This window comes from Macrobrachium rosenbergii, chromosome 43, assembly GCF_040412425.1.
Source record: "Macrobrachium rosenbergii isolate ZJJX-2024 chromosome 43, ASM4041242v1, whole genome shotgun sequence".
In the NCBI taxonomy this organism is placed as follows: domain Eukaryota; kingdom Metazoa; phylum Arthropoda; class Malacostraca; order Decapoda; family Palaemonidae; genus Macrobrachium; species Macrobrachium rosenbergii.
This window is the reverse complement of record NC_089783.1, coordinates 22,424,106-22,451,599: the sequence shown is the minus strand read 5'-3', so window position 1 is coordinate 22,451,599 and position 27,494 is coordinate 22,424,106. Positions and strand designations below refer to the sequence as shown.

The window sequence follows — 27,494 nt, the reverse complement described above, 5'->3', positions numbered from 1 at the left end:
GAAAGAGAATGTGAACGGAGGTAGAGTAAAGGGAATGAAAGCAGTTACAGCTAGGGGCCAAAGATATACTGCAAAGAACCTTAAGTAATGCCTACATTGCACTGCATGAGGTGCACTGACAGCGATAACCCCCTACGGGGAGGAGAAAGAAACTCCTAAGAACATTCTAGCTTGCATTATTTTAGGGTTTTGAAAACATATGAAAAGCTTATAGGTCGCAAGTATTTTATGGATTACAATACACAGTAGATGTTTGATTAATAAGTGTGGCTAAAGCCCACCCTTTCCAGAGAAGAAGAAGGCTGGGTGTTCCCACTGGATCCCTTCAAAGTCTGGGACTTATGGGCTGAGGAAGTGCTAGCCTGACCTGAAGGCCAGGCTGCAGCGGAACGCGAAGACCCGCAGGTCTTGGCCACTGCCTGGTGAACAAGGTGGTCACTGTCATCGGCCTGACACTTCTCCACTGCAGCATCCACCAACTCTCTAGGGAGGAGAGAGGTAGAACCCAAGCAATGGTCCGTTCCACAGTGTCATTGCCGACTTGGGCTCCACAGACCTGGCGAAGCGAGAAAGAACAGTGTCTCTTCACATAAGGACCAGGTTGGCCCACAAGTTTGCCGCCTGGTGGGCGAGGTAGGAGATGGCTCTACCTCCAGACTGGCACAGTCTCCCGAAAGCAGAGTCCTCCCCTGGTATGATAGCACCCGAGGAAGCGGCCACTTTGGATACTGTGAATGACCACAGATGCAACCAGGAGACTGCCTGGAAAGCTGCCATAGCAGTGGCTTCCAGGGTTGCTGCGAGAGAGAAATACTCTCTGCAGTAAGTTGCTACAACGAGAGACCCAGACCTAGACATAGATCTGGGCCAACCTCTTAGGCGGCAGTGCCCCTTCCGAGGGTGTGTTGAAACGCTTCTGTCAAGGCAGAGGTGGGGGAAGCAGCCTGCCCGAGCGGTTCGATCACAGAGAATTGTCTTGCCCAGACACAAGACCATTCACTTGATCGAGGACCCCCTCGGCAGCCCCAATGAAACCTTGGGTTCCTTTTTTGGTCCCCGAAGGATTCGAGGCGTGAAGGACGATCCACAGACGAGGCCGTGGTCCCTTCCCCCGTCATTGCGCTGACGAACCAGCGCAATTACCTCTGCAAAAGTCCTCTCTCGGGGTGTCCACGTCCTGGGGAAGAGGACCCCCGATTCCTTCCAGGTTGCAGTCCTCCCGATTTACTCTCCCCACAAATGGGAGAACCTCGGCAGACCCCTAAGATCCTTTCTGCACCACGAGTGTACGATCTGATCAATCCAAGAACCGAGCCAGGAACGTAAGCCCCCAAGGTTGAACTCTTGGGAGACGGCTCACCAGAGTTCTTCCTATCCGACTTGCACCTCCTAGGGGGAGCCCAAGAGGTTGAGGGGACAGGCGAGGAGGATCGGGACCCCCCGCCAGTCTTACTGGGGGAACCAGCAGAAGCAGCGGGCCAGAAGCGGTCACCAACCCGCAGTGATGACGGCAACCTGGGTTGAGGAGAACACTTTTGCCTTGGCGAAGCGTTGTCCCGAGGAGAGCAGAGCGGTTCATGCGAGTTGAGCCAGGCTGGCCACGCAAACTGGGTGGAGTCAACACGCGGCTGGCTGGCGAGAACTTGCGATGTCCTCTAGACGGGCCCGACTTCGAGGCTGAAACCTCGCGAGAAAACTGAGCAGGGGACCTCTTCTCCATCACGCCAGATGTCCGGACTCGAGAGACTGGCACACCTTCCCAGGAACCTTGCTTGACACACGTAGAAGTGCTAGCAGGAAGAGTCAGAGCACCTGCTTGTCCAGACTCTTTCTCCCGTCCTGTGACCGAGTCAGTACGGAGAGAGGTCTCTCTGGTATCAGACAGGGGTACCCGGATCTCCTTAGAAACCCGGGTGCTCGGCACAACTTGCAAATGTGTGTCTGACACAGCATTGGCCTTAGAAGCGGACTTCTTCGGCACAGCAGCAGGAGTGCAAACCATGGTCTGCACACCCTCGGCTCCTGAGATGACTAACCTGGGGGTCAATGAATCAGTTCCCTGGCCTGCGGGCCAGGAAGAGCCAATGAGAGATCCCACTGCCTTCCTAAGGGGGGGAGAGGCAGGCTTCTTCTTCTTCAGCTGGCGAGCCTCAGCAGAAGAAGAAGAAGAGGTAGCTGATGATGAAGACGATGACACCTTCCTAGACCTCTTCTTCGACTTCTTTGGATGGCAGTCAGGTTCCCCATCCAATCCAGGAGGGAGCAGCCAGGGGAACCAGGGAAGCGGGCGCAACCTGGGCAGCGGGGACGTCGATGATCTGGCCAGCAACTACCGGGGCAGGTGAAGCAGCGCGGGAGCCAGGGAAGCCAGGAGCCAGTGCATAGGTAGAGGGCATGAGTGGAGCAAGAGCTGGAGCCAGGAAATCCAGGAGCTGGAACCAGGGTCAGAAACAAGTGTGGGTCAGCAACAGCTGGAGCAGGTACCAAGATATAGGGCATCGATGATGTGACCATACTGGAGGGGCCAGGCAGAGATAATGGGGCCAAGAAGCCAGGGGGCAGCAGCATGGCATGGAGCACAGCAGGAGCTGCTGATACCTGGGTGCCCAGGTGCAAGGCCACCTTGATGTGATGGAAGTGGCAGCTGTGTGGGTCATCACAGGAGTGCCAGACAGATAAAGAGATCAGGCCCTCCAATGATGGAAAGCCAGGTATATGTAAGGTCAGAAACCTGCCCACCGAGAGACGCCTCCACTGCCAAACCTGAAGGCAAAGTCAGGTCAAAAGAGGAAGCCTCTACTCACTCTGGGGGAAAAAATTCCCCCCCAGAGCAGGGAGAGGCCCCAGAGAAGATGTCCTGATCGTCTGCTCCCCACAGCCTTCCACACCCAATGAAGCGAGTGAAGAAGGTGAGGGGGAGTCCTCACCCGAAGGAGAGGCAGCAAGAAGGGGAAGCTTGCCGGGTGGGAGAAACAGTCCCAACAGGTTAGCCACCAAGGGAGTCATCTCCTCCCCTCAAAATTCGCCCATTGCTCAGCAGACCAGGAACAACACTCCAAGCAAGGAGAGTTACGAGAACACACATGCCCTCTGCGGGTGGAGCAAAGGGCGTGTGGGTCCATATCAATATGGGAGCAGAAGCTATTGCACTTCTTCCCTCCCACCCCAGGACATATACGCTGGGAAAAGGAGGTCTTACGGGGTTTATCAACATTCATAAGCAATCAAAACAAGAAAGATCCCAACGGGAAAACAGCTCAACATCAGTTAGGCAGAGAACGAGATACACGTCTGCAGTGTGCGATGGCCGAAAGCAAATTGGAATGTTTACATCCGGGCAGGCAGTTCGAAAGTTCAACGGCCGTTTCCAGCTACGCTGGAAGTAATTCCTAATGTAAAGGACCAACGGTTTGTATATTGTGTCAGAACAATTTCTGTTTAAAGTACACTCACATGATATCTTATTAGGTACATACAGCTTTGTTCTTTCTTATATGTAGTGAGCATTTTATCACAGTAATATAATGTTTTATTCCTCTGGTTTTACATTTCATTTTGTATTAGATGTTATAACCATGGGGCTTAGTGTTTTAAGTACTTTAACAGTATCCCATTTGTCAGCCTCTGGAATATTTATTATCATAATCTCTGGGATCTTTTTGCCTTTACCATCAACTGTAAAGTTTATTTCTTCACTTTTTCCCAATACCTTGTTATTTGTATCTTGTAACTTGCATTGTCAGAAAACTCCACCAATAGGTGTTCACTTTTGCTGGCTTCTTACATTTCATTAGAATCTCCTGAATAACTTGCAGTCTTTTTTGTCTGTTTAGCCCTTTTTTTTGAGCATGGTTGGTTGACTTTAACCTAAAATATTCTTTGATTGCGGTGCTAAACTGTCTGCAAAACTCGTTCCTCTGATTTTCGAGTCATATTTCCTGTTTTCATTCATCTTGATAATTTTCTCAGCGAGTCTCAGTCTTGTTGATTTTAGCTGTCATTCTCAAGGGAGATTCTGCAATCACATCACATTCCTCATATGTCATAGGCATGTGGGCCCCTTCTCCTAAATTCATCATGTGCAGATGTTTTTCTTTATTCATTTTAAAAACTATTCCTGCTTATGCCACAGTGCTTGTGGTACCACTGGTTATCAGTTCTGAAGTATTAAAAAATACTGATTGAGAGCAGTTGAGTACTCCATGCATTAATATGAACAGGGATATAAATAAAACACCAAATAACACCATAAAAAATTAAATAATCCAATGTGATTAGGTACAATAATTTTCTAGTCTCAAACGTGGCACGATATTCATGGACTGAAGCTCCTGGAACAAAAGTTTGCAAGCATACGGGATTCGGATGGAAGACACATTTGCAGAGGACCTGCAGTAATGGCACCATCCAGAGTAGCCAAGCAAGCCACATGAGTTACACACATCCACATCAAAAGCATCAGAGGAAATCATCAGACGTTCCAGAAGGAGCATACTATGGGGATAGAGGAAAAAATACATTACACATCATGGAAAGGATAGCAGTTTGTTGTAATGCTTTAAAATACTACTTTCCTGATATAAATCTGATAAACATGGGTTGATGAAGATGTCAAATGAATACAAAACACTTGTTTGCCAATGATTTTCTTTCCAGAATTATTTTTAGATCTTGCACAAGAAATATGCATATTCATGTATGTACCTTGTCTCTTATTATAATGATAAAGTATGGAATATAATCTTCATGCAAATTCTAATGAAATTAAACATGAACTTGTTGTCATGAAAATTAAATCTTTAAGCTACATACAACAGTGAAATATAAATATGTTGTACATACAATTCCATTGTACTGCAAGAGGTGCTTTCACTAAAAAAGCAAATCACATCCCATACATAGGCTGAGTAAACCCCAAAAACAAAACAATTTTGTGTAAGAGGGCACTATCTCATGTCTGTCTGATAAGGATCAGTAATAAAAAAAAATCATTCCTACATGGAAAATTACCGCTATACAAAAGGAAACTCACCTCTCTTCTGATCTGAAAAATGTTACAAAACTACTTCAACAAAAGCAGCTGTACACCAAATTTTCAAGTGGTGACAGATACTGTACAAGAAAAATGATGCTATCAATCTTTCCTTTCCCAGTTACCTTAAACAGTAATTACTCATATCTATCACATATGCATCAGAAATCACAACTTTTTAAAGTAAATAGTATTTTTCCTAACTATACAAACCTGAGGTCCTTTACATTAGGAATTACTTTCAGCATAGCTGGAAACGGCTGTTGAACTTTCGAACAAGGTGGTTAGGCAGTTAACTACCGTCTGGGAGGTGGGGGTACCACCTGCCCGGATGTAAACATTCCAATTTGCCTTTCGACCCAGGTTTCAGACTGAGGGGTGTCATGAGGTGGGGATGAAATATAATGTAAAGGACCTTGGGTTTGTATAGTTAGGAAAAATACTATTTAATTTTAAAAGCTGTGATTTGTTCCGACACTATATATAAATCATCGGTCCTTTACATTAGGAAGACTCACTGGTTGGAAGGAGGAATCTGAGTGAGTTTCTATGAACTGACTGGAGGTCACCATACCTTGTCTTCCCTTCCTGGTCGATAGAGCGAGGAAAGGAAAACTGCCTCTGACAAAATGATCAGGTTGTAAGAAATGTGGGATCAATTGTCAGACTTCTGGGTCCCTTTGCATGAAAGAGGAAGCGTCAGTTAATTCAAAGTAGGCTAGGAAGAACTTGGAGTCGGTGACATTAAGGCAATCACAAGCATTGAATTTGTCTTATTGTCATGGTCTCCTTCCCCCCCTTGCAAGGGGAAGGAGTGGGGTTGCTTCTATAAACCTGAACGGAAATAGAATGGAAGCTCCTATTGAGTGCTTACCTGCATCAACTGCCAGATCCAGCAAGTAACGGAATGTCACCTCCCTGCCCATGGGAAAAGAGCCGAGATGAGGAGAAAGAAGAGAGGCCAGTCATTCCACATTCATTCTTCCAATCACAACCATACATCTTAGGCGAAACGCAACCTGACCTGTCAGAGGAACTGGGTAAGCTACACAACTTGTTGAGCAGCGACCACAAGACCCAAGGAAAAAGGTTCAGGGACTTGTGTGCAACATCCCGAGGGTAGAAGGAAGTGAAGGTGGTCTGTTGGGACCACACACCTGCCTTCGACACCTGAAGAACCGACATGTTCTTCCAGAATGCGAGGGACGGGCCAATGCTACAGACTTCGTGGACTCTCAGACGAAGTGTGCAGTGTCGTCTTCTCTAGCAGCAGAATATGCTCCTTATCGTCCCACGAAGCCAGAATGAGAGCGTCCGACACAGTCCCACTGGCCGCAGAAGCAAGCTTCTTCAGCACAGCACGCCCTCAGCTCCCCATACGATTGACCCAGGGTCAACGCATCAGTTCCCTGGTCCATGGACCGGAAAGAGCCAACGAGAGATCCCACTGCCTTCCCTGTGGAAGGAGGCAGTCCCTTACAAGTCTCGGTGCGAGACTTCTTGGGGGGAGAGGCAGGCTTCTTGTTCTTCGGCTGGCGAGCCTCAGAAGAAGAGGTAGCACACAACAACGACAGCTTCCTCGATCTCTTCTTCAACTTCTTCGTCATTTTCCTCAGGATGGCAATCAGGTCCCCTATTCACGAAGGAGCAGCAGAAGGCACAGGCGCAGCCAGAGGGGCCAGGGAAGCAGGTGCAACCTGGGTAGCGGAGACAGTGCTCGGGCCAGCAGCTATCAAGGCAGGCGCAGTAGCACGGGAGCCAGGAAAGCCAGTAGACGAAGCCTGGGTTGGAGGCACAGGTGGCGCATGGGAAGCCAGGTTAGGCCGAGAGTCAGGGTAGCCAGGAGCCAGAACCGTGGTCAGGAACAAACGTGGGTCAGCAACAGGAGCAGGCATGGAAATGAATGGTACAGAAGTCACCATCTGCAAGGGGCCAGGCAGGGATAATGGGGCCAGGAAACTAGGGGGCAGCGGCACGGAATGGAACGTGGCAGGAGCAGCCGACACCTGGGTGTCCAGGTGCGAGGCCACCGTCACAGGAAGCTTTCTAAACGATGACATGGTGACGGTCATGATGGTGGACGTGGTGGCTGCATGGGTCATCACCGGAGTGCTGGACAAATGGGATACCAGGCCCTCCAGTGACGGAACTCCAGGAAGACCCAGGTGCAGCCAGGCAGAGGCGAGATCTGGTACCTGGCTATCAACAGACGCTTCCAAACCCAAGCCTGGGGTAAAAAACAGAAGCCTCTACTTGCTCTGGGGGAAAAAATTTGCCCCCCGGAGCGAGGAGAAGCCCCAGAGAGAATGTCCTGAACATCCGCTCCCCCACGGCCTTCAACACCCGATGAAACGAATGAGGAAGGGGAGGGGGAATCCTCACCTGAGGGAGAGGCAGCAAGAAGGGGAAGCTTGCCGGGAGGGAGAAACAATCCCAACGGGTCAGCCACCAAGGGAGTCGTCGGGGTGTATAACCCTTGGACGACACCTTGGCGGGCTTCCTACGGTACTGTCTCCTCCCCTTAAACTTCGCCCACTGCTCAGCAGACCAGGAACAACACTGCACAAGGAGAAGTGCATGAACACACACGGCCTCTGCAGGTGGGGCAGAGGGCGTGTGTGTCCATATCCACACTAGAGTGAAAAGTGTTACATTTCTTTCCTCCCACCCCAGGACACACAAGCTGGGGGAGGGAGGGCTTATGAGGTTTATCCACATTCATGATTAGGAACAAAACAAGAAAGATCCCACCAGGAAAAACAGCTCAAAGGCAGTCAGGGCAGAGAGCGAAAGAAAACACATCTGCAGCGCACAACAGCTGAAAGCAAATTGGAAAGTTTACATCCGGGCAGGCGGTAACCCTGCCTCCCGGACGGTACTCAACTGCCTAACCACCTTGTTCGAAAGTTCAACAGCCATTTCCAGCTTTGCTGAAGGTAATTCCTAATGTGAAGGACCGATGGTTTGTATATCGTGTTGGAACAAATAAAAAAAAATGCCATAACTTCCTAGGGAGACTTATCTATTAAATTACAAGACCTCTTACAGAGATAGAGTTCATTTCTGAAGGAAATCCCAGGTCCCCCTTCTTTCTTCAAGAATACTGAAAATACAACTAATTAAATATCTTGACTTTAGATTCACTCAACCACTCGTGTCATGCTAGTCACACTGTTTTCTAAATTTATTCATTTCTAGTCTCAATAATTTCAGGAACCTGATCCCTATTCATACAAACTAGTTTCAAACAACAAAGCTTGTAACTGCTGAAAAGTAAAATGAGAGCCACAATTTTATTTATTTTCAGTTTTTTACTGGAGAAAAACCTGAAATTACAGCTCAAAGGTAAAAATTTATTATTCAATAGCTATAACACTTCCCTAGTTATTTGTGTGCTAGTACTCTTGATTTACTTTGACTGAAAAGAAACTCCTGCAGATTTAAAAGCCATCACAGTAATTCACAAATATTCAAGTTGCATGCTTTAAAAGCAAATAATATTTTCGAATAAAATAATGTTAAAAAGGAATCAGTGAGAAGATTACCAAGTAAAATTACAAAAACAAACGTAGTCATACCTTGCACCATGTCCTATCAAACAATCTCTTTCCATTTCTCCCAGTCGAAGTCCTCCATCACGAGCACGCCCCTCTGTGGGCTGACGGGTTAAAACTGCTCGTGGGCCTCGTGACCGAGCATGCATTTTATCCATGACCATATGTTTCAGTTTCTGGTAATATACAGGTCCAAAGAAAATGTAACCCTGAAGAGCTTCACCAGTAGTTCCACTGTAGAGAATGTCCTTTCCCTACAGGTGATAAATGGATAATAATCATACAAGAAATGTCTTCTCAATATTTGCAATCTTTCAGTATTACTCATACATCTTACATTTTCTGCACTAAAAATAGGTGGAATGAAAAATAGGAGACTATTATCTACATATACCAGTAAATGTATTACAAATTTGGAATTTTTACTGCCACGGTTTATGCTGAAATATTTTACATAAACTATGCAGCACTCTCTTAAGGTGAACTCAAATTATTTACAACAGAAATACACTTATCCCAGCAAAAATTTATTGCTTGACATTTATTACTGTACATTACGAAACTGTGATAACAAATGAAACAAGGAAAAATTCCAATACTCAACAGAATTCAACTTAAGCCTTCCATACACTGTACCAATCTGCAATAACTTCCATAAAACATCTTTGCTTTCAATGATCACAGTAAAGGCAGTTATAAAATAAGAAAAAAAATAATACCTTACCTGATAATTAAAGCCATATCTAACTAGCTCTTCCATAATATCTTTCACTGAAGTTCCACCAAAGGCTGTTCCATACTTAAGATTGCCTCCTAGTGCAGCAGCTTTACTACCCAAAAGTTCCATAAGTTTTCCAACAGTCATCCTAGAAGGAAAACCATGGGGGTTCATGATCATGTCAGGATATATCCCTTGGTCTGAGAAAGGGAGGTCCTCCTGCTGCACAATCAGTCCAGTTACACCTTTCTGACCATGACGGGAAGAAAATTTGTCGCCAATTTCAGGACGACGGGTCTGTCTCAGGAGAATCTTGATCAGATTGAAAGCATCTGGATCTGTTGAAAGCATGACTTTCTCTACATAAACAGTTCCTGGTCCTTTGTGCACAACAGGTGTGTCCCTAAATTCTACTTTTCTTGAGGGCTGTTCATCAGTATAACTCAACTGTGTAACTGTTGGCATCTGTTTGTTGATGAGAACCTGCCGAGGCAAAACAGGGGTGCCAACAGCTGCTATTCCATCACTATCCAGAGTTTCATGTTTCCAAACTGCTTTTTGTTTTCCATTATCCAACACTTGCATAAGAGGCCCTTGCACTCTATCAGATGTCTGATTAGCATACCGTTTGACTGAACATTTTGCATTTCTATATACTATGCAGCGGCCATAGCCTCTATCTAGAGATGCTTTATTTATAACGATGGCATCTTCAATATCATAGCCTGAATAGCTCATAACTGCAACCATTGCATTGTGTCCTGCTGGGAGATGTTCAAAATTGATAAGTTCAATTGTTCTAGTTTTAACTAATGGGCGATGTGGATAAACAAGATTGTATAAAAGAGTATCAATTCTATTTCTCTGGTTGTAACCTATGGTTCCCATAGCTTGCTTACCCATAGCACACTGATAAGTGTTACGAGGACTTTGATTATGGTGGGGGTATGGGATAAGACCTGCACAAACACCTAAAATTGTAAATGGCTCTATCTCCATATGTGTTGTCTTGGCTATGATTTCGTGCTCATACATGGCAATGTTAGAATCATTTTCTTCATTTACATCCAAATATTCCACAAGTCCTTCATGAAGAAAATCATCAAAAGACATTAATCCTCGATTTAACTTCCTGATGTGATCGTCAGTTACTGATGACCTACAATTCTCTACTATAATATAAGGACGGCACAAACGGCCTCCATCTGAACTTATGTAAACACAGCGGTGCTTATTGTGGGGATAAATGGACACAAAACCACTTATAACTCCATTCCTTCTCATTGCACGAAAAACTCTAACCACTCTGCGATGCTCTCTTGTCACGCCAATGATATTGCCATTAAGAAATACTAAAAATACATCTCTGTTTGACAATTCTTCTCCAGATAGGAGGTTAATATCCTCTACCCCACAATTAAAGGCTAATTCAATAATAGGTTCAGGATCCACTTCTGTTGTAATATGGGTCATGAGAGCAAGATTCTTAACTAAACCACAAGATTCTCCTTCTGGTGTATCTGATGGGCAAACCATACCCCACTGGGAGGGCTGTAAAGACCTGGGACCACTAACTTTGCGGGTCTTTTCAAATTGAGAGTTAACTCTGGTCATCATGCCAAGAGCTGATATATAAGACAGCCTAGACAGAACCTGAGTGACACCCTGACGTTCCATTTTGAAGCGCTTGATGGTCCAGTTGCCTGTTGATATTGCTACTTCTAAACCATTTGTGATGGAGTCCTGTCTAGACTGCATATAGGATACGGCATCAAACTGAGACACTTTTCCTTTTTTAGACAGCATGCTATCTGATTTCTTCTTAATTTCTGCATTAAATTTCTTGAACAAATCTTCAAAAAGCAACGAGATGAGTGACCCAGCTAACTCTAACCTCTTATTACCATAGTAATCTCGATCGTCTACGATCCTTGTGTCTCCCTGGGCCTCTATGACTCTCCGTGCCATAAGTGCCAAATATATTGATTTCATTTTGAAATTGAATTTCTCAACAGGAACATGGGCCAAAATTGTAGTGGCCAACAAATCACGAGCCTCATCAACTGGGCTCTTCTTTATGCCTCGGTCAAAAAATCTTTTTTGACGAACCTTATTGCCGATAAATTTCAAAGCCTGTGTCTGAGTGTAAACATTCAATCTAGCACATTCTTCTAATGATGCTGCAAAGGTAGTCATGATCCTGTCTTCTGTGCCTATCATTTGTACAATCTCCTGGTCACTAGTAACTCCCATGGCTTTAAAAACAATACAAACAGGAACATCATCTGTCAGAGTATTATGCTTTAAATAATACTTCCCATTCTTTATTATGACATTTGTGCGAGACTTCTTTTCATGTGTGGAAGAAGTTACCTGACATGTCAAACCTCCTTTTTTGTCTTCTTCTACAATCATTCTGTTCTTAGAGAGCTGCTCTTGGATAAGGATAACCTGAAAATTTGAAAAATAGGTGAGATGTCTCAAACAGCTGTACTGAAAATGTCCAATGCCTTGTTAAGAACTGAATAAAATATAATTTTTTCAACCACAAACTCTATAACTGGAGGATTGGCTCCAATGTATAATAAGCTTACAATTCTAGGTTAAAGAATTAGAATAAAGACACCTTACTTTACAGTATCCAACAAAAAATTATATATACAGTATATATATAGTATTTGCCTCAATAAAACTTACTTTTTCTTGACCTTTAATAATAAAGTATCCACCTGGATCATGAGGGCACTCATTGTGTTTAGCAAGTTCAGATGGAGTTCGACACTGGGAAAGGACACAATTGGAGGAACGAAGCATGATTGGCATGCGGCCTACGGAACAAGAGAAAGTCTTAGAATTATTCATGAACATAATAGACTAACCACAATAATATCATTGAAGACTATCACTTACATAGCTAATTATTCTAGAAACTGCTTCAAAATTGTTTAAGGAGTTTCACATGATTTCTAATTTGATAGTCATACAGGTATATACATATATATAAAAGAACTTGGGCTTTGAGTGTGAGAAAAAATACAATATTTTCCAGCAAGTAAGTCATATTTTAAAAAAGGGGCCAAGGAAATCCACAATGTTCTCATAAGGTGAAGGGCAATTATGCTTAAAATTATAGGACCAATAATCTAACTGATAGAAAAAGAGAGAATAAGTTTTCTTCAGGCTAGCAGTTACATTATCAGAAATGATTGCCTAATATGGAGAGAGAAGACAAGAGACAACAGGTTAGTCTTATGCTAGTCACTAAGTTAAGCAAAGATCATTACTATAACTGAGAGAAATGCAGATTTCGTGATGGGCAAACCCATTATATGACTAAAAATACAGGTTTTTTCATTCAGAGTAGGCAACCAAAATTGTTATGCAAATATAGTACTTCTTTACCTTGAGGGTGAAAATGACATTTTTATGATAAAACAATATTTTATATATACTTACCAAGTAATTACAATGCTATAGTTTCTATTAATCGGCAGCTAAAAATTTTGAAATTCATGGGTCGTGCTATTTTGTTTGGCTAGGTGATTAACCCTGCCCACTTTCTGGGTAAGAGAGGAACAACTAGCAAGAGGATTCAATTGTTGATGCCATAATGTTCATATGAGGGGAGGATGCAGGGCTCCAATCATGTAATTACTTGGTAAGTAAATGTAAAACTTTATCATAAAAATGTCATTTTTATTTAAGTAACTTACCAAGTAATTACATTGCTGATTCTCTCATTGACAGGAGATGGGATGCATGAACAAATCTACCCCAAAACATTAGTAATGGTAATGAATTTGAGAATGGAAAAGAATGCTAGCATTAAAAATGCCTGTTTCCTTACCTGATGAGGAGCTGCAGGAAGGTACTGCCTCCATTGGCGCTCTCCTTATCATATAGTGGCGCAGCGGTATAGCCGAGGGTCGCCTACTATATTAGTGGGTACCTTGTAGCAAGGATGATTCCAATTGCTGACAAAGGTAATAATGTTGCCCCTGTCCATGGCGCAGTACAGCAAATACGACAATGAAATAAACATCACCTAATACCATAAACTAGGCTCCCTTAAAAAATTCAACAACCTCAAATCAAGGTGAAGAAAGGAAGGAAGGACTGCTTCCTACGCTTCTTCCCCTAACACTAAGCCAGCCATCGAAAATGGACCCAAAGTACTGCAATTATCGTAAACTGTTTCCATTTCCTTCAAATAACATGCTGCAAAGACTGACTTACATTTCCAAAAAGTCGCTTGCAATATAGAGGAGAGAGACAAATTGAGCTTGAATGCCAACGAAGTGGCTACAGCTCTAATTTCATGAGCCTTCACTTTACACAATGGAAAAACCTCATCTTCAACAGAAGAATGGGCTTCCGAGATGAGATCTCTAAGGAAGAATGCCAGGGTATTCTTTTAAAGTGGCTGAGAAGGATTTTTAACAGAACACCATAAGGCATTTGAAGGACCACACATCTTCTTTGTTCTACTGTATGAAGATAAAAACTTAGAGCCCTTACAGTACACAATACTCTCTCTTCCTCATTTGGGCCTACAATCTCAGACAAACTTTTAATTGCAAAGGAACAAAGCCACAGATTGGAAATGGATGCGTTCTTGGCTAGAAATCCTTAAAAGAAGGAACAGACGGCATTCCCCTGGGAAAACCCACTCTTTTGTCTATTGCACGGACCTAACTGATTCGTTTTGCAGTTGCTAAAGTGACTAGAAAAAGGGTCTTTCTAGTTAGATCTCTTAAGGAAATAAAATGCATAGGCTCAAATCATGGCCAGACAACCATTTAAGGACCATGTCCATGTTCCATGGCACTACTGCTACCTCTTTATGTCTTGTGGTTTCAAACGATCTAATTAGATCAGATAAATCCCGATTAGAGGAACGTTCCATTCCCGTGTCTGAAGACAGAGCTAACATGGCCCTATAACCCTTGATCGTCGAGGATGATAAGCTTCTATCTGTCTCAAGATATACCAGAAAGTCTGCTATTTCAGCTATAGATGTCTGCGAAGATGACACTCTGTGCTTTCTGCACCATTCTCTAAAAATTGTCCACTTAGCCTGATATACTCTAGCAAAGGACTGCAGCCTGCTTTTGGCAATAGCTTGCAAAGCTGATCTTGAAAACCCCTTCTTTCTAAGAAGTTCCCTGAAAGTTTGTAGCCTGTCAAGGTCAGAATGGTCAACCCCCGATGAAAGTGCCAGAAGTGGGGTTGTTTTAGTAGCTGAGGTTTTCAAGGTAGCAGTCTTGTAAAATATGCAAGGAGGTCAAGAAGTCCGGGAACCATTCCTTTGTTGGCCACAAGGGGGCCACTAGGATCATTGACAGATTTTGGTGAGTCTGAAATTTGTTGATCACCTGTCATATCACACTGAAAGGGGGGAAAAGCATAAAGGTGACTGTTTGACCAGTCCTGAAGCATGGCATTGGTTGCCCAAGCTAAAGGATCCGGAACTGGTCAGCAAAACAGGGGGAGACAATGGTTTCTGTAAGTTGCGAACAGGTCTATGACCAGAGTCCCCCATAACTTCCAAAGATCTGAGCAAACCTGAGGGTTCAGAGTCCCCTCTGTGGGTAACACTTGTTTCCGGCGACTTAATTCATCCGCCAGAATGTTGAGCTTCCCTGGAATGAAGCACATGAGAAGCTTGACTTGAAATTGCTCTGCCCAAAGCAGAAGACCCTTGCCGTCTTGTAAAGGGAGAAATCGTGTCCCCCCTTGGTTTTTGATATATGACAGGGCAGTCGTACTGTCAGAGTGCACTGTGATCATCTTGTTGCACACTTATTCTCTGAAAAATTGTAACCCCAGATAAACTGCCTTCAATTCCTTGACATTTATGTGCCCATCTCTTTGTTCCAGGGACTAGGTCCCTGAATTTCCTTACTCCCCAACCTTGGTTCAAAGCATCTGAGAGGAAGTGCAGGTTGGGGTTCAACTGAAGGAAGGATTTTCCTTGTGACAACCTTCCTTCTAAGCTCCACCAATGCATATCCTCCTTTACCTCTGGAGTCACTCGGAACATGAAAGTCTGGGTATTTTTTCCTGTTCTTCCTCCCAGGTTTAGGGGAGTATGACATTGATCTCTGCCTAGGAGAAATGGCGGAACAGGCAGCCACCTCCTCCACCAACACATCACTAACACTAGGCACAATCGAGCACTCCACCGACACTGCACTGGCACTAGCCGCAACAGGACGCTCCACATCACTCTTATTATCCATAAGGACCTTAACTGATGAGGCTAATTGTGCAATAGATTCTACAATCAATTCGAACTTTTTATCAATTTTACACTCGAGGTTGGCAATGGTGTTGGGTTGCACAGCGGGAGAACTGGGTACAGGATCAACAGAAATAATAGGAACGTCAATCTCGACGTTAACATTTTATCAATATCATGATCAACAGGAGATCCCTGACTAGCTAAAGACTTACTAATCCGTCTGGTCATCGCTTTTCTCTTTTTATCTCTGGCAAGTTTATTTAAATGAGATCTTAAAGTCTTCCACTTCTTACTGTCCCAGTCTATACAATCATTATATCGTAAGTCTACTGAACAAATTTTTCCCATACAATCCATGCAGATAGAATGGGAATCTTAAGATTCCTTAGTCAAACACGTATTGCAGCCTTTGCTGCAATGCCTAAAGCTAGTCGAACTTGAGTCTGACATTTGGCAAACAAGTCAACTAAAGTCACAATTGGTAAATAAGGTAATTAATGAAATTCACAATTAAGGGCAAAAAACAGAGTCTAACTCTATCTAATAATGCCAAAAGGCTATCAAAGCAAGAATACTTCACCAAACACGATGAGAAAACAATAGGAAAGACGAATTCCAAAGTCAGAGCTGCTTCTAAAAGCTGGTGTACAGCCATTACCCAGCAGAAACAAATTGAATCCTTTTGCTAGTTGTTCCTCTCTTACCCCGAAAGTGGGCGGGGTTAGTCACCTAGCCAAACAAAATAGCGCGACCAGCAAATTTCAAAATTTTTAGCTGCCGATTAATAGAAACTATAGCAATGTAATTACTTGATAAGTTACTTACAGGTTGACCATCACTAATCCGGCAATCAGTAGTCCGGAACAATCAGTAATCCGGCACAAATTTCGGCTACAGTAATTTCTGTTTTTGCACTAATTTTCAAATTTCCCGGGTCGCTGTGCTAACTTGCTCGCTGGCCGCTTCGATTTTGTGGCGCAGTGTGCTGCCTCAACAAACTGGAGGTGTTTGTAAACACAGGCATGCTTTTGCTGTTCCATTTTTTACTTTTATTATTGTCTTTTGGCCTACGCTATGGTATATCGTATAGGCTACATATACGGTGGCCTAGCCTACATTACTAAACTCTATTCACATATTAACAGTATTATACAAACATCAACATAACGAATGTGCATCTTTTTCATGGATCTTTTAAAAAGTTATGCTTTACTACATCGTATCCAATTGCGTATATTCTCATAATGCTTTTTTATTATAAATTGCGATCAATGTTTTGTTTTTGGAATCGATAACGCAGTGTTTATTTCGCCGCATTTAACTCGGTTCAGAGAGCTTTTCTTGCTTCTAGTAAGCATATATGAGTAGATACTTTTTTTATTTGGGACAAGGATATTTTTCGTTATACAAAATGTTTTTAAATTGAAATATAACTTAAATAGGTTTCGTTGTGAAATTAATTTAGCTATTTTTTTTGTTAATATGTGACGTTGGCGGGAATCGCGGCTGGCCGTTTTGGGGGCATGTTTGTTTTGTGTAAGAAAAAGATCAAGATTCCGTTTGCTATTTTCTCTTGATTTCATCATAATACGAGCTTTACGTATTTATCTTTTATCGGCGTGAAAACAGCAGTAATTTGTATTCTTTCATGCCCAGTAGTTTTGATTAAAATACATTCTCTCCAATTTTATTTACGGTCAAGTTTCATCCATCTATAGTCACTAGCAGCTTGAACATTGCTTCCTCAGCTTCAGCTACAAATTGCAGCATAAAGTTACTGCAGCAGTATATTTCCTTGCCGATCTTTTCTCCAAAGTGAATGAGGGTATAGTGTAAAAAATATATCAGTCCTATTGTACTGTACTTAACGTCATTTGTAACATAACTACAGTAATTGTTTAACCGTACGATGGTTGAAATACAAGCATAACAGCTGTTATCCAGGATGATTATTAGCAAAACAACAGTTTCCCGTTTGGTTGTTTATGGCGGTACGCATTTACGCAAGAGTATAACGTTACTAACGATACTTTTATCATTCTCTTTTACCTTTTTAACTAGCAGATGGAATAAAGAGATGGAGGAAAAGAAGTTGGTCTCTCTCGCTGCCTGCGCCTGCGCAAAATCTAAAAATATTTCCTAAATATTTTCGTATCGGTATTAATTGCTAACCCCATCGTAAACTCGAAATATCGTAAGTCGAGCACTACCTGTACTGTATTTGATAACTGTCTTTTCTTTATTAACCAACTTGTACTGATTTATGGGATATTTTAATTCTAGGATGAGGTGCTTAGCTACTGGGTTTCGTGTATTCTACCCTAATAAATGGTTAATCCGGCAAAATGGCTAATCCGGCACCCTCTAGGTCCCAATGATGCCAGATTAGTGATGGCCAACCTGTATATATATAAAAATGTACAACAATAATCAAAACTGAGATGAGCAAAAAGTTGAGCAGTTTTTCTTCCATAACATTCCTGTTGGAAAGATCATGAAACTGACACAGTAACAAAAGGCAGCAAATGGGGGTGACTTCATGCCCTGACTTATTCCTGGTTTTAAAATCCTGTTTACTCAGTTAACAAGCAATACACTATTTCATAGTGTATTTTTGTTCTCGCAGATTTTTAAAGGCTTTTCCAACATATTCCTTTCTGAAATTTTGGATCCCTATTATGAAACCACTCTGGCTCTGGGTGCCATGGTTCACAAAACTACTTGATTCATACGAGGCAGGTTTGTAAATTCTCATTTCTGGTCCAGTAATGCTAGAGATGATTTTTAAAGATGCACATTGTTTTTACTAATTCTTGATAATCTCCACTCTGAAGGAGGCATGGACCCCCATTTGAACACAACTGAATCCCATTTACCTAAGGATTTTTGTGGTAAGTTAGGTAAAGCTGATCCTGTGATTTAAAAGAAGTAAAAAACGTTATAAGTTATATACAGTATACATACAGGCAGGCAGACACACAAGACACTCAACAATCTTCAATGAGAAGACCTCACTCCAGTTTTCAAATCGTGAAATAAAAAAAAAGTGAATGAAATACCACCTTACAGAGAAACAGTATGAAGTAACACTCTATGATTTAATGAAATGTACACAATACTGTACAAAACTCAATAAATTTGTAAACTTATTTGAGTAAATTGGCATGTAAACTGCATAGCAACAGCATTACACAAGTAAATTTAATTTAGGTACCTGGGAATTGCATTCCTGTTAATCTTTCTCAACACTGATGAGGCAATGAATTTGCTATTCATGCCAAAAGAAAAAATTCTAACCTATTGGGATATCCTTCCTAAATATTCGATGATCTCCTCTCATGTACTCTACATCAACCATAATGGGAGCAGAGTATGTTATGTCCCGGAGTCGGCATTCATGTGGAGATGTTTTATCCGATATATTAATCCCTTCTTCAATATTAGGGTTTTCAACTCTGACATTCTTGTATCTAAAAAGAAAAACACTGGTTACTTCAACTAAACTCATTAATTTCAGTGAAACTAAATTTCATAAAGTACAATACTGTATAACATATTTAAGTATTACACAAAAAATGCTATGTAAAATTCCTCAGCTTACTTGACATAGAAAAGTGGCTCCACATCACTCGTTATCTTACTGTTGGCTTTGACAATGTTTTTGATGTCAACATTTATGAAGTAATTGAAAGAGTCAATATGTTGCTTCACTAAGCCCTTGACACGCAAAAAGGCAGGAACCAACTTCCACTTGTCCTGAAAAATATTTAATCATTTATACATAAACATTTACAATATAAAATACCGTATGCACCATAAAGTGAACATAGCCAGTTTTGCTATGCAACTACGAGACACAACACGGAAAACAAAACATCCTGGCAGCAATAAACACACACTGAATTTAAATACAAACTTTCAAATTGGAAGAGAGGTCTCTAGATTTACCCCTAGACCTTTTCCATGTGACACTTGGGTTGTAAAATGACGTATCAGTACAACCCAATCAGAGGGAGGGAAGATGGACCACTGATGTGAGGTACACTTTTTTATCCATGAAAAAAATAATATTTTTTTAACAAATCTTCAAGCAATCATACAATAAAAACAACAGTGCCTTAACCACAGCCAATTATTTACTTAAGCTGGATGGTAACTGGAATAGAACATAGACCTCCAGCTGAGATGAAACCATTAAATAAGAGAGCACTGTTCCAAAGTTGGTCACTTCTGTATTACCATTAACCTACTCACAGATCTAAGATCTCTCAAGGTTCAGGCTGTGAGTCAGAAATTGTTAGTTCGGTTTGGTCCAACCTGAAAGCTATTTAACTTGCCCAAGCTATAAGGGATTTCCATCTTGTTAGGGAGGGTAGGAGTTGGTCAAGTGATCAGGCTGAAAAATTCTGAGTCTAGAATTCATGGACACTAACTTAAATATGTGTGAAGTCTCCTTACACTGAGCAATATGGCTTTATATAAGCCTGTATCTACTGAATTCAAGGAGCATCAATAAAGCATTAACAGTATTCTTGGATGCTTGGTGACATGGGAGGTATATTCAAAGCTATAGTGCATCCTTTCTGTTGAATCCTTCCTTAGTTCAGTACAAAAGGATGACAATTGATTATAAAGAATTAACTGGTCAAACTGACAACTGAAATGTTTGTGAACAAAATACTTATGCAGTGTGGAAGCTAAGTCTTATATACTAAGAAGCCTTTTGGGGGCTCACAAGGTGGGTTTTGTGAGACTGCACTGGGGCTTGGTTAGGTCACATTTAGGAGACCTATGAGGAAAGATGTCATTGCCAAAAAGTTATAAAAGAGGAGCTTCAGTTCAGGGGTTTGCTGACCTACTTCCTAAGAGAAAAGTACTGGTGAAACGAATGCCGCAGTTGTGGACACTGACATATGTTGTGTCTCTAACAGACATTAAGGAAGAACTTCACAAAGAGGGAAGAGTGGCAGGGTGAAGGAAGTTTTCAGTTTGAATGACTAGTTATTACTTGATGACACATATCAAACACACCAATGTTATTATTGGTGTGTGGCATTCCAAACATTTGAGCAAATTATTATCTCTATGTGTGATGCTTCAACAAGAACACAAAGTAACATTAAAAAATACCAATGAAATTTCAAATTGCAGGTATTAAGAAAAACTTCAGAAGATCATTTATGGCTAGCTGCGATCAATCATTACAGTTTTGATATGCTGGAATTTAGGAGAAAGCATATACTGTACAGTAATCACCTGCAGAGCCAAAATTATGTGCTTTTTGTCAATTTAACTAACCATGAGCATCCCATGCCAATTTGAAAGATCTCAAGGGAATTAAATTTTCCTGTAGAGTACTATGGATTTTTATGTCAAGTTATTAAAATGTTAGCTACTGGTAAACAATTTTTTTTGGAATAGCCACTCTCACATTCACTTCCACAATGAATCTTCCCAATTTACCGAAAGGCAATGGGTACCTGATAAAGGAAAGCAGTCTAATGATGATAGGTCAACCATGAGACAAATATGAACTTAAGTGAAGGATCTGTAGGAGGATAGGTTAAGACTACAGACAAATCATGCTCAGAAAAAAAAAATATACCTGTACCTAAGAATGATAATTAATGTACAAGAGAATCATTAACTTTACCAACTGCCTAAAATCACAATTTTTTAAAGTAAGTTGTATTTTTCCTAACTATACAAACCTGAGTCCTTTACATTATGAATTACTTTCGGCGTAGGCTGGAAACGGCCGTTAAAATACTGAGCAAGGTGGTTAGGCGGGAATACCTGCTTGCCCGGATGTAAACATTCCAGTTTGCCAGTAAGACCAGCAGGAGAGGCGGACCATGAGCGATAATCAACCGAAGGAGCTTACTGCCACACGGTGGAAGAAGAGCACTTGTGCCGTGGCAAAGCGCTTTCCTGGGAAGAGCAGAAAGTTCACTCAGCCGAGAACCCGATTCAAAAAAAACCGAGTGGGGCCGAGCCGAGCTGCACCGAACCAAGCTGATCATGTGAATGCAATCCAGACTGGGAGGTATGCGGTGGACTGGGAGGCAGGCAGGGCGAGCCGAGCCGAGCCAAGCCTAGCCAGTCTCGCAAGTGCAACCAGGGGCTGGGCGGGGCGAGCAAGCAGAGCCAGTCTCGCAAACACGACCAGGGGCCGAGCTGAGCCGATCGCTCAAACACAATCGGGACTGGACAGGGCGGAACTCGTCTGCTAGTTTCCTGAACTCTAAACTCCTTCGAGGCTGAGGCCCCTCGAGAAGAAGGTTCAAAGGGGAATTCTGTGTCTGCTATGCTGCATGCTTGAACCCTAATGTTCAAGACACGAGGATGAAACCCGGCCAAGCAACCGAAGCAGGTGGCAGGCAGTATCGAGACAGGAGCCTCGGCACCCAGACACCTGGCATCTCGGCACCCAGACACCTGGGTGTCTCGGCACTTTCTCTTGTCCTGTGCCTCTTGTCAGGTGAGTGCTCATGATTCATAGAATTCGAGCGACCCAAGAGACTCCCAAAAATCGGGAGCGGCTGCTTTCGGTTTCCTAAGAAATCGAAAAGAGCCAGGCACAGAACCAGTCTTGGATGCAGACTTCCGAGACTGGCAACGAGGGCGTGGCCTCGACAGGCTGCGCTCTTGCTGCCCCCCCAAAATGCCAGACCCCACAGGAGAATGCAAATCAGTTCCAGCCCAAGGGTGGGACAAGCTAACAAGAGATCTTGTTTCCCAGAAGAGCGTCAGTCCCTTAGAAGTCCCGCAGGACTCCCGAAGGAAATCTCTTCCCTGCTTCTTCTGGTGTTCGAACCGATCGGATCCAGACACCAGACTGGGAACACAACCAAGCACTGGTAAGCACTTGGGGAGTGCTTGTGGTGCTGGCAGGAAGAGCTGAGACACCTGGGTGCCTTGGCCCTTTCTCTCGCACTGCTCCCGAACTGGGCCGAGGAGAGTACTCTTCAGACCATACTGGGATACTTGATATTCCATAGAATGTCGAGCACTTGGAGCGGCTCGCGAATGAGCTCCCGAAGCAGCCCCCATCTTAGAGGCGGAACCTCTAGGACTGGGAACGGGATTGCAAACAGAGGTCTGTGTGCCCACGGCTCCTGAAACGAAAAACCCAGGGGTATGCGAATCGGTTTCCTAACCGGAAGGTCAGGAAGAGCCAACGAGAGACCCACTGCCTCCTCGGAAGGAGGCAGTCCCTAGACGTCCAAGGGCATCAAGGGTAAAGAAGTAGCCTTCCTCTCCTTCGGCCGACGGAGGTCTGTCCAGATTTTGGGACCCCTTGGACCTCGGGAGAGGAAGGGAAGAGGCAGCAGAAGACGAAATCGAAGATAAGTTGAAGAAGACGGTGGCTACTTCCACAGGATGGATTCCTTCACCTTCACTCTGACATCTTCTACAGGCTGGTGGACACGAAACATCGTAACCCCCAGGCCAGCTAGGTAGGAACACAACGGAAGCGGCCCAGGACATGACCACCAGGAGAAGCAGCAGACACAATCAGGACAGCCGATGCAGGAGCTACGGAAGCGGTTCGGAAGGCAGGAGCTACCGCAATGGCCAGGAACATCATTTCCACAGGCAACTTCCTTCACCTTCATGCCGACAACTTCTACAGGATGGCAGACATTGTAACCTCCAGGGTAGCTAGGCAGGAACACAACAGAAGCGGCCCCGGGCGACCATCAGGAGAAGCAGCAGGCTGATGCAGGAGCTGATGCAGGAGCTACGGAAGTGGTTCACAAGGCAGGAGCTGCAGCAACGGCCAGGAACGTCACATGAAAGTCACCAGCAGTGACAGGAACAATCAGGATGGCTGTGGTAGGAAACCAGGAAGAGCTGCCCAGAGACTGTTGTCGAGTTAACAGGAGCATAACACAGGAAACAGCAGGAGAAGATGGACCACAGATATGAAAGGCAGTGCCACAGCATACATGAAGACCAGCAATGACAGCGATTGATCCACATATGCAGGAACAGAGTCGTAACAATCCCGACGTGGAACTATGTCATCTAACCAGATATTGTGGCCGATCCCGAAGCAACACTGAATGAACGTTGGGACTCCTCCATGCAAGATATCCCCTGAGATATCCAGCCAACTACTGTTGTGTCTGTGATGCTCACTGTCAACCTGAAAGAAAAAGCAAAGATGATTAGAGAGGGAGACTCCTCTCGCTTCGTGGGTAACTGCCTTACGCAGCGAGAGGAGGTATACACTAGAAGAGGTCACACGCCCAACCCCTCGCGGTCTTCTCCCGACGAGTGAGGGAAGAGGGAGAAGGAGAGATAAGGAAGAACCTATGGGGAGAGAGAAGGACGGAGGGGAGGCCACCAATGGTGCCGCGGAAGCGGAATTTACAGATGACGCCTGTTACCTCCCACCTGCCCCACAACCCTCTGAGCGCAGGTGGCAAAAACAACACTCAGCACAAGTAGGAAGGAAGAAGTCATGCCCTTGTACACGGAGGGTAGGAGCCCAAGAAGTGAAGCGAACTCTTATGTCCCGATCAATGTAGGGGAGCAAAGATATTACGTCCCGATCTAATATCTCTGAACGTACAGGGGAATGCCTTCAGTATCTAAATAAAGGGCTACTGAAAGAGAAGCATTACCACTCGGTTAAACTTCTCTAAATACACCCTTGGCCATCAAAACCAAGACACAGCGCAGGGGAATGACGGCTTATGCAAGGTTATCACAAATTGTGGGTTTGTATTAATAAATATCAAACACACGTAATATATACACAAAATGCATTAAGATCCCACAGGGATAACAAGAGCTCAACAACAATCAGGCAGAGAGACCCGAAACCACGTCTGCTACGCATGTTGGCCGAAAGCAAACTGGAATGTTTACATCTGGGCAGGTGGGTATTCCTGCCTACCTGGCGGTAGTTACGGCCTAACCACCTTGCTCAAGAGTTTAACGCCCGTGTCCAGCTTCGCCGTGAGTAATTCCTAATGTAAAGGACCGACGGTTTGTATATTGTGTAGGAACAATTTGAATTTTTAGGCTGCTGTAGGTTACGGAACCAATAGCTATGTAAAAAAGTATATCTTAGTTTAACCAGACCACTGAGCTGATTAACAGCTCTCCTAGGGCTGGCCCGAAGGATTAGATTTATTTTTACGTGGCTAGGAACCAGTTGGTTAACAACGGACCTACAGCTTATTGTGGGATCCGAACCACATTACAGCGAGAAATAATATCACCAGAAACAAATTCCTCTTGTTGTTAGGTTACTTATATAGCGGAGAAAATGGAGCTATGTAATTACTTGATAGGTTACTTATATAAAATGGAACGTTTACATCCGGGCAGGCGAGTATTCCCGCCTACCTGATGGTAGTTACTGCCTAACCACCTTGTTCAAGAGTTTAACAGCCGTGTCCAGCTTCACCAGTAATTCCTAATGTAAAGGACTGATGGTTTGTATATCGTGTCGGAACGAGTGAAAATTCAGGCCCCCGTGTGTCTCGTGCCCGATCATTTACCCTAGTATTCAGTACACTGTTAAATGTGCACCATTCAAGGTGTATCAGTATTAGGGGGATGCCATATTGGATTCAAAATTGCCTTGAACACTTATTTTCCGAAGACTTCACTTGCTTATTTCAGTTCATATGGCAGTTTCCTATAGCTCATTTTGTTAAATAAAACTTCAATCTTTTGAAAGGCTTTCTTAAAGGTTTCATTTTTTTGTTGTTTCACCAATTAAATATCGAGTGAAAAGTGAAAATTCAGTGACCGATGTGAGTCATCCCCAATCATTTACCCTACACCTGGGCAGGCTGGATTCCCGCCTCCCAGATGGTAGTTAACTGCCTAACCACCTTGTTCCAAAGTTCAACGGCTGTTTCCAGCTTCGCTGAAAGTAATTCCTAATGTATAGGACCGACGGTTTGTATATCGTGTCAGAACAACTAGCACACTCAGCCTAGCCACTTCAAGTAAATTAGGCTAGCCTATGACTAAGACTATAAATGCTTCTTTAAGCTACTCATATTAACACTATTGGATAATTATTTCACTCAGAACCTACTAGGTTAGGCCTAGTCTTGGCCTATGAATTTTTGCTTTTTAAAAAATACCTTACCTCGATGGCTTTCACGGGTTCGCCAATAACACTCGGGTCCACACTAGCCCATTCTGGAATAACATTTCCGGGAACTGTCTCACCCATTATTCCATAATATCCTTCCGGGATCTTCTGGCAGTGTTGGTATATAAGGCAATCTTGATGGATTGTAGAAGCTAAGATTGATATAATTTCATGCCACAACGCAATGTAATACCAATCCGCTTTTGTAGTAGTAGTAGTAATGTTAGAAACGTTCCGCTGTAACGGCTACCCGTCTCTGCCACTTCTTTTTTCCTCGTGTTAGCTAAAAGTTAAGTATACCTTAGTTTAACACTTGTATATGGTTAATTTCCTTATGACGCCATATTCTTTCGAATTCTTTCATAGCTTCACTATTCTCTGCACAGATCAGTAAACTGAAAAGTATTAGCACTTAATCCAGCGGTATTTACTTGCCAAGACTGCTGCATATGAAACTAAATTTACTTTTTAGTATATTATTTCCTCTTTTAAACGTTTGGTTTGTTCACCTTTCAGTCTTTCTGTGTTCCTTAACTCTGATATGTTTAATGTAGCTTTACTTATTAACAGTGTCTGATAAGTTTTGTCATACAAAATTCTTCAATAAAGTTATTGTCCCCTTGGCTATTTCCATTCCCTACTGCTATTTGTCCTAGCTCTTCATGATTTCTTTTGTTTCCATCTGCTTGGCTGCTCAGTCATAAATAGTTCTCGTTATTTCTGTATTATGTTCAGAAAACTAACACACGCACATTATATATATATATATATATATATATATATATATATATATATATATATATATATATATGAATATATAGTATATTACAGGAAAAGACATTCATATATATATATATATATATATATATATATATATATATATATATAAAATATATATATATATATATATATATATATATATATATGTGTGTATGTATGTGTGTGTGTGTATGTGTGTGTGTGTGTGTGTGTGTGTATATAAAGTCCCCGCTCAACGTGTTCTGTGTGGAGAACATCCTGTTTTCTGCGGTGCCTTTTCATCGACCTAAGGTCAATCGGAATATATATTTATCATTATAATTGTAAACTGTGCATATGTTGTCTTTCTAAACAATCATGTATTATGTACAAGTAACGAGTTATTTATGTTATGTGTCAGACATTGTTGATCACTATGTTCTCTGTATGAACCTGTCCTGTTTTTTAAGGAATTAGTTTGACTTCAGGTCACCTGTAAATCTTTGTACCAGTGGTCTCTGCAAACTACGCAGACATCTGCATCCCACTTTATAAGCAGCTAGTTTTCATCAATAAACGTTACGGGCTGCTTTAGGAGCAAGAGCCCGTGCTGGCACAAGGCCAGCAAAATCTGAAACAACAACAACAACATCAATAAACGAGCAGTACTTGTCTTCCTGCTCATTATTTCACACCTCTCTCACAGCGGTGACCCCCGGAGTGGTTCCTGGAAGCCATTAACGGACCCAAACAGCGACTGAGTCTTGGCCCAATGAACCTAATCCACGCCCCTAACAGACTAACTACGGTGCTCTAACAAAGCGTTCAGACATTAACCGACCCCCGTTGGTACACTCCCCTAGCATGTTTTGGCGTGAGTGTTCCCACACACTCCAAGTGAGAGAGCGAAAAGAGCATGGACAGAGACATTCCCAACCATGTACAAGTTACCACGAACCTCTCAGAGGCAGACACCTCCATCTCAAACCCCACGTGCACCTCCATACCGGTGCCGCAGCCCCACGCAATGGCCCCCCCCTGACAGACCAACCAAAGACAGCCCTTAACATAAGGCTGCCGCC

General features: G+C 43.0%; 1 protein-coding gene across 1 annotated transcript; it reads right to left on the bottom strand.

Moving 5' to 3' along the window:
- Positions 1–4,241: 4,241 nt before the first annotated feature.
- Positions 4,242–26,319, bottom strand: RpIII128 (RNA polymerase III subunit RpIII128). Its single transcript, XM_067086668.1, has 7 exons — positions 25,669–26,319; positions 19,150–19,304; positions 18,846–19,018; positions 12,002–12,132; positions 9,311–11,755; positions 8,611–8,840; positions 4,242–4,494 (listed from the first exon to the last, which is right to left on the bottom strand). Exons 1-7 carry the CDS (start codon positions 25,753–25,755, stop codon positions 4,275–4,277), a joined length of 3,441 nt encoding a protein of 1,146 aa, XP_066942769.1. The 5' UTR covers positions 25,756–26,319; the 3' UTR covers positions 4,242–4,274.
- Positions 26,320–27,494: the final 1,175 nt, after the last annotated feature.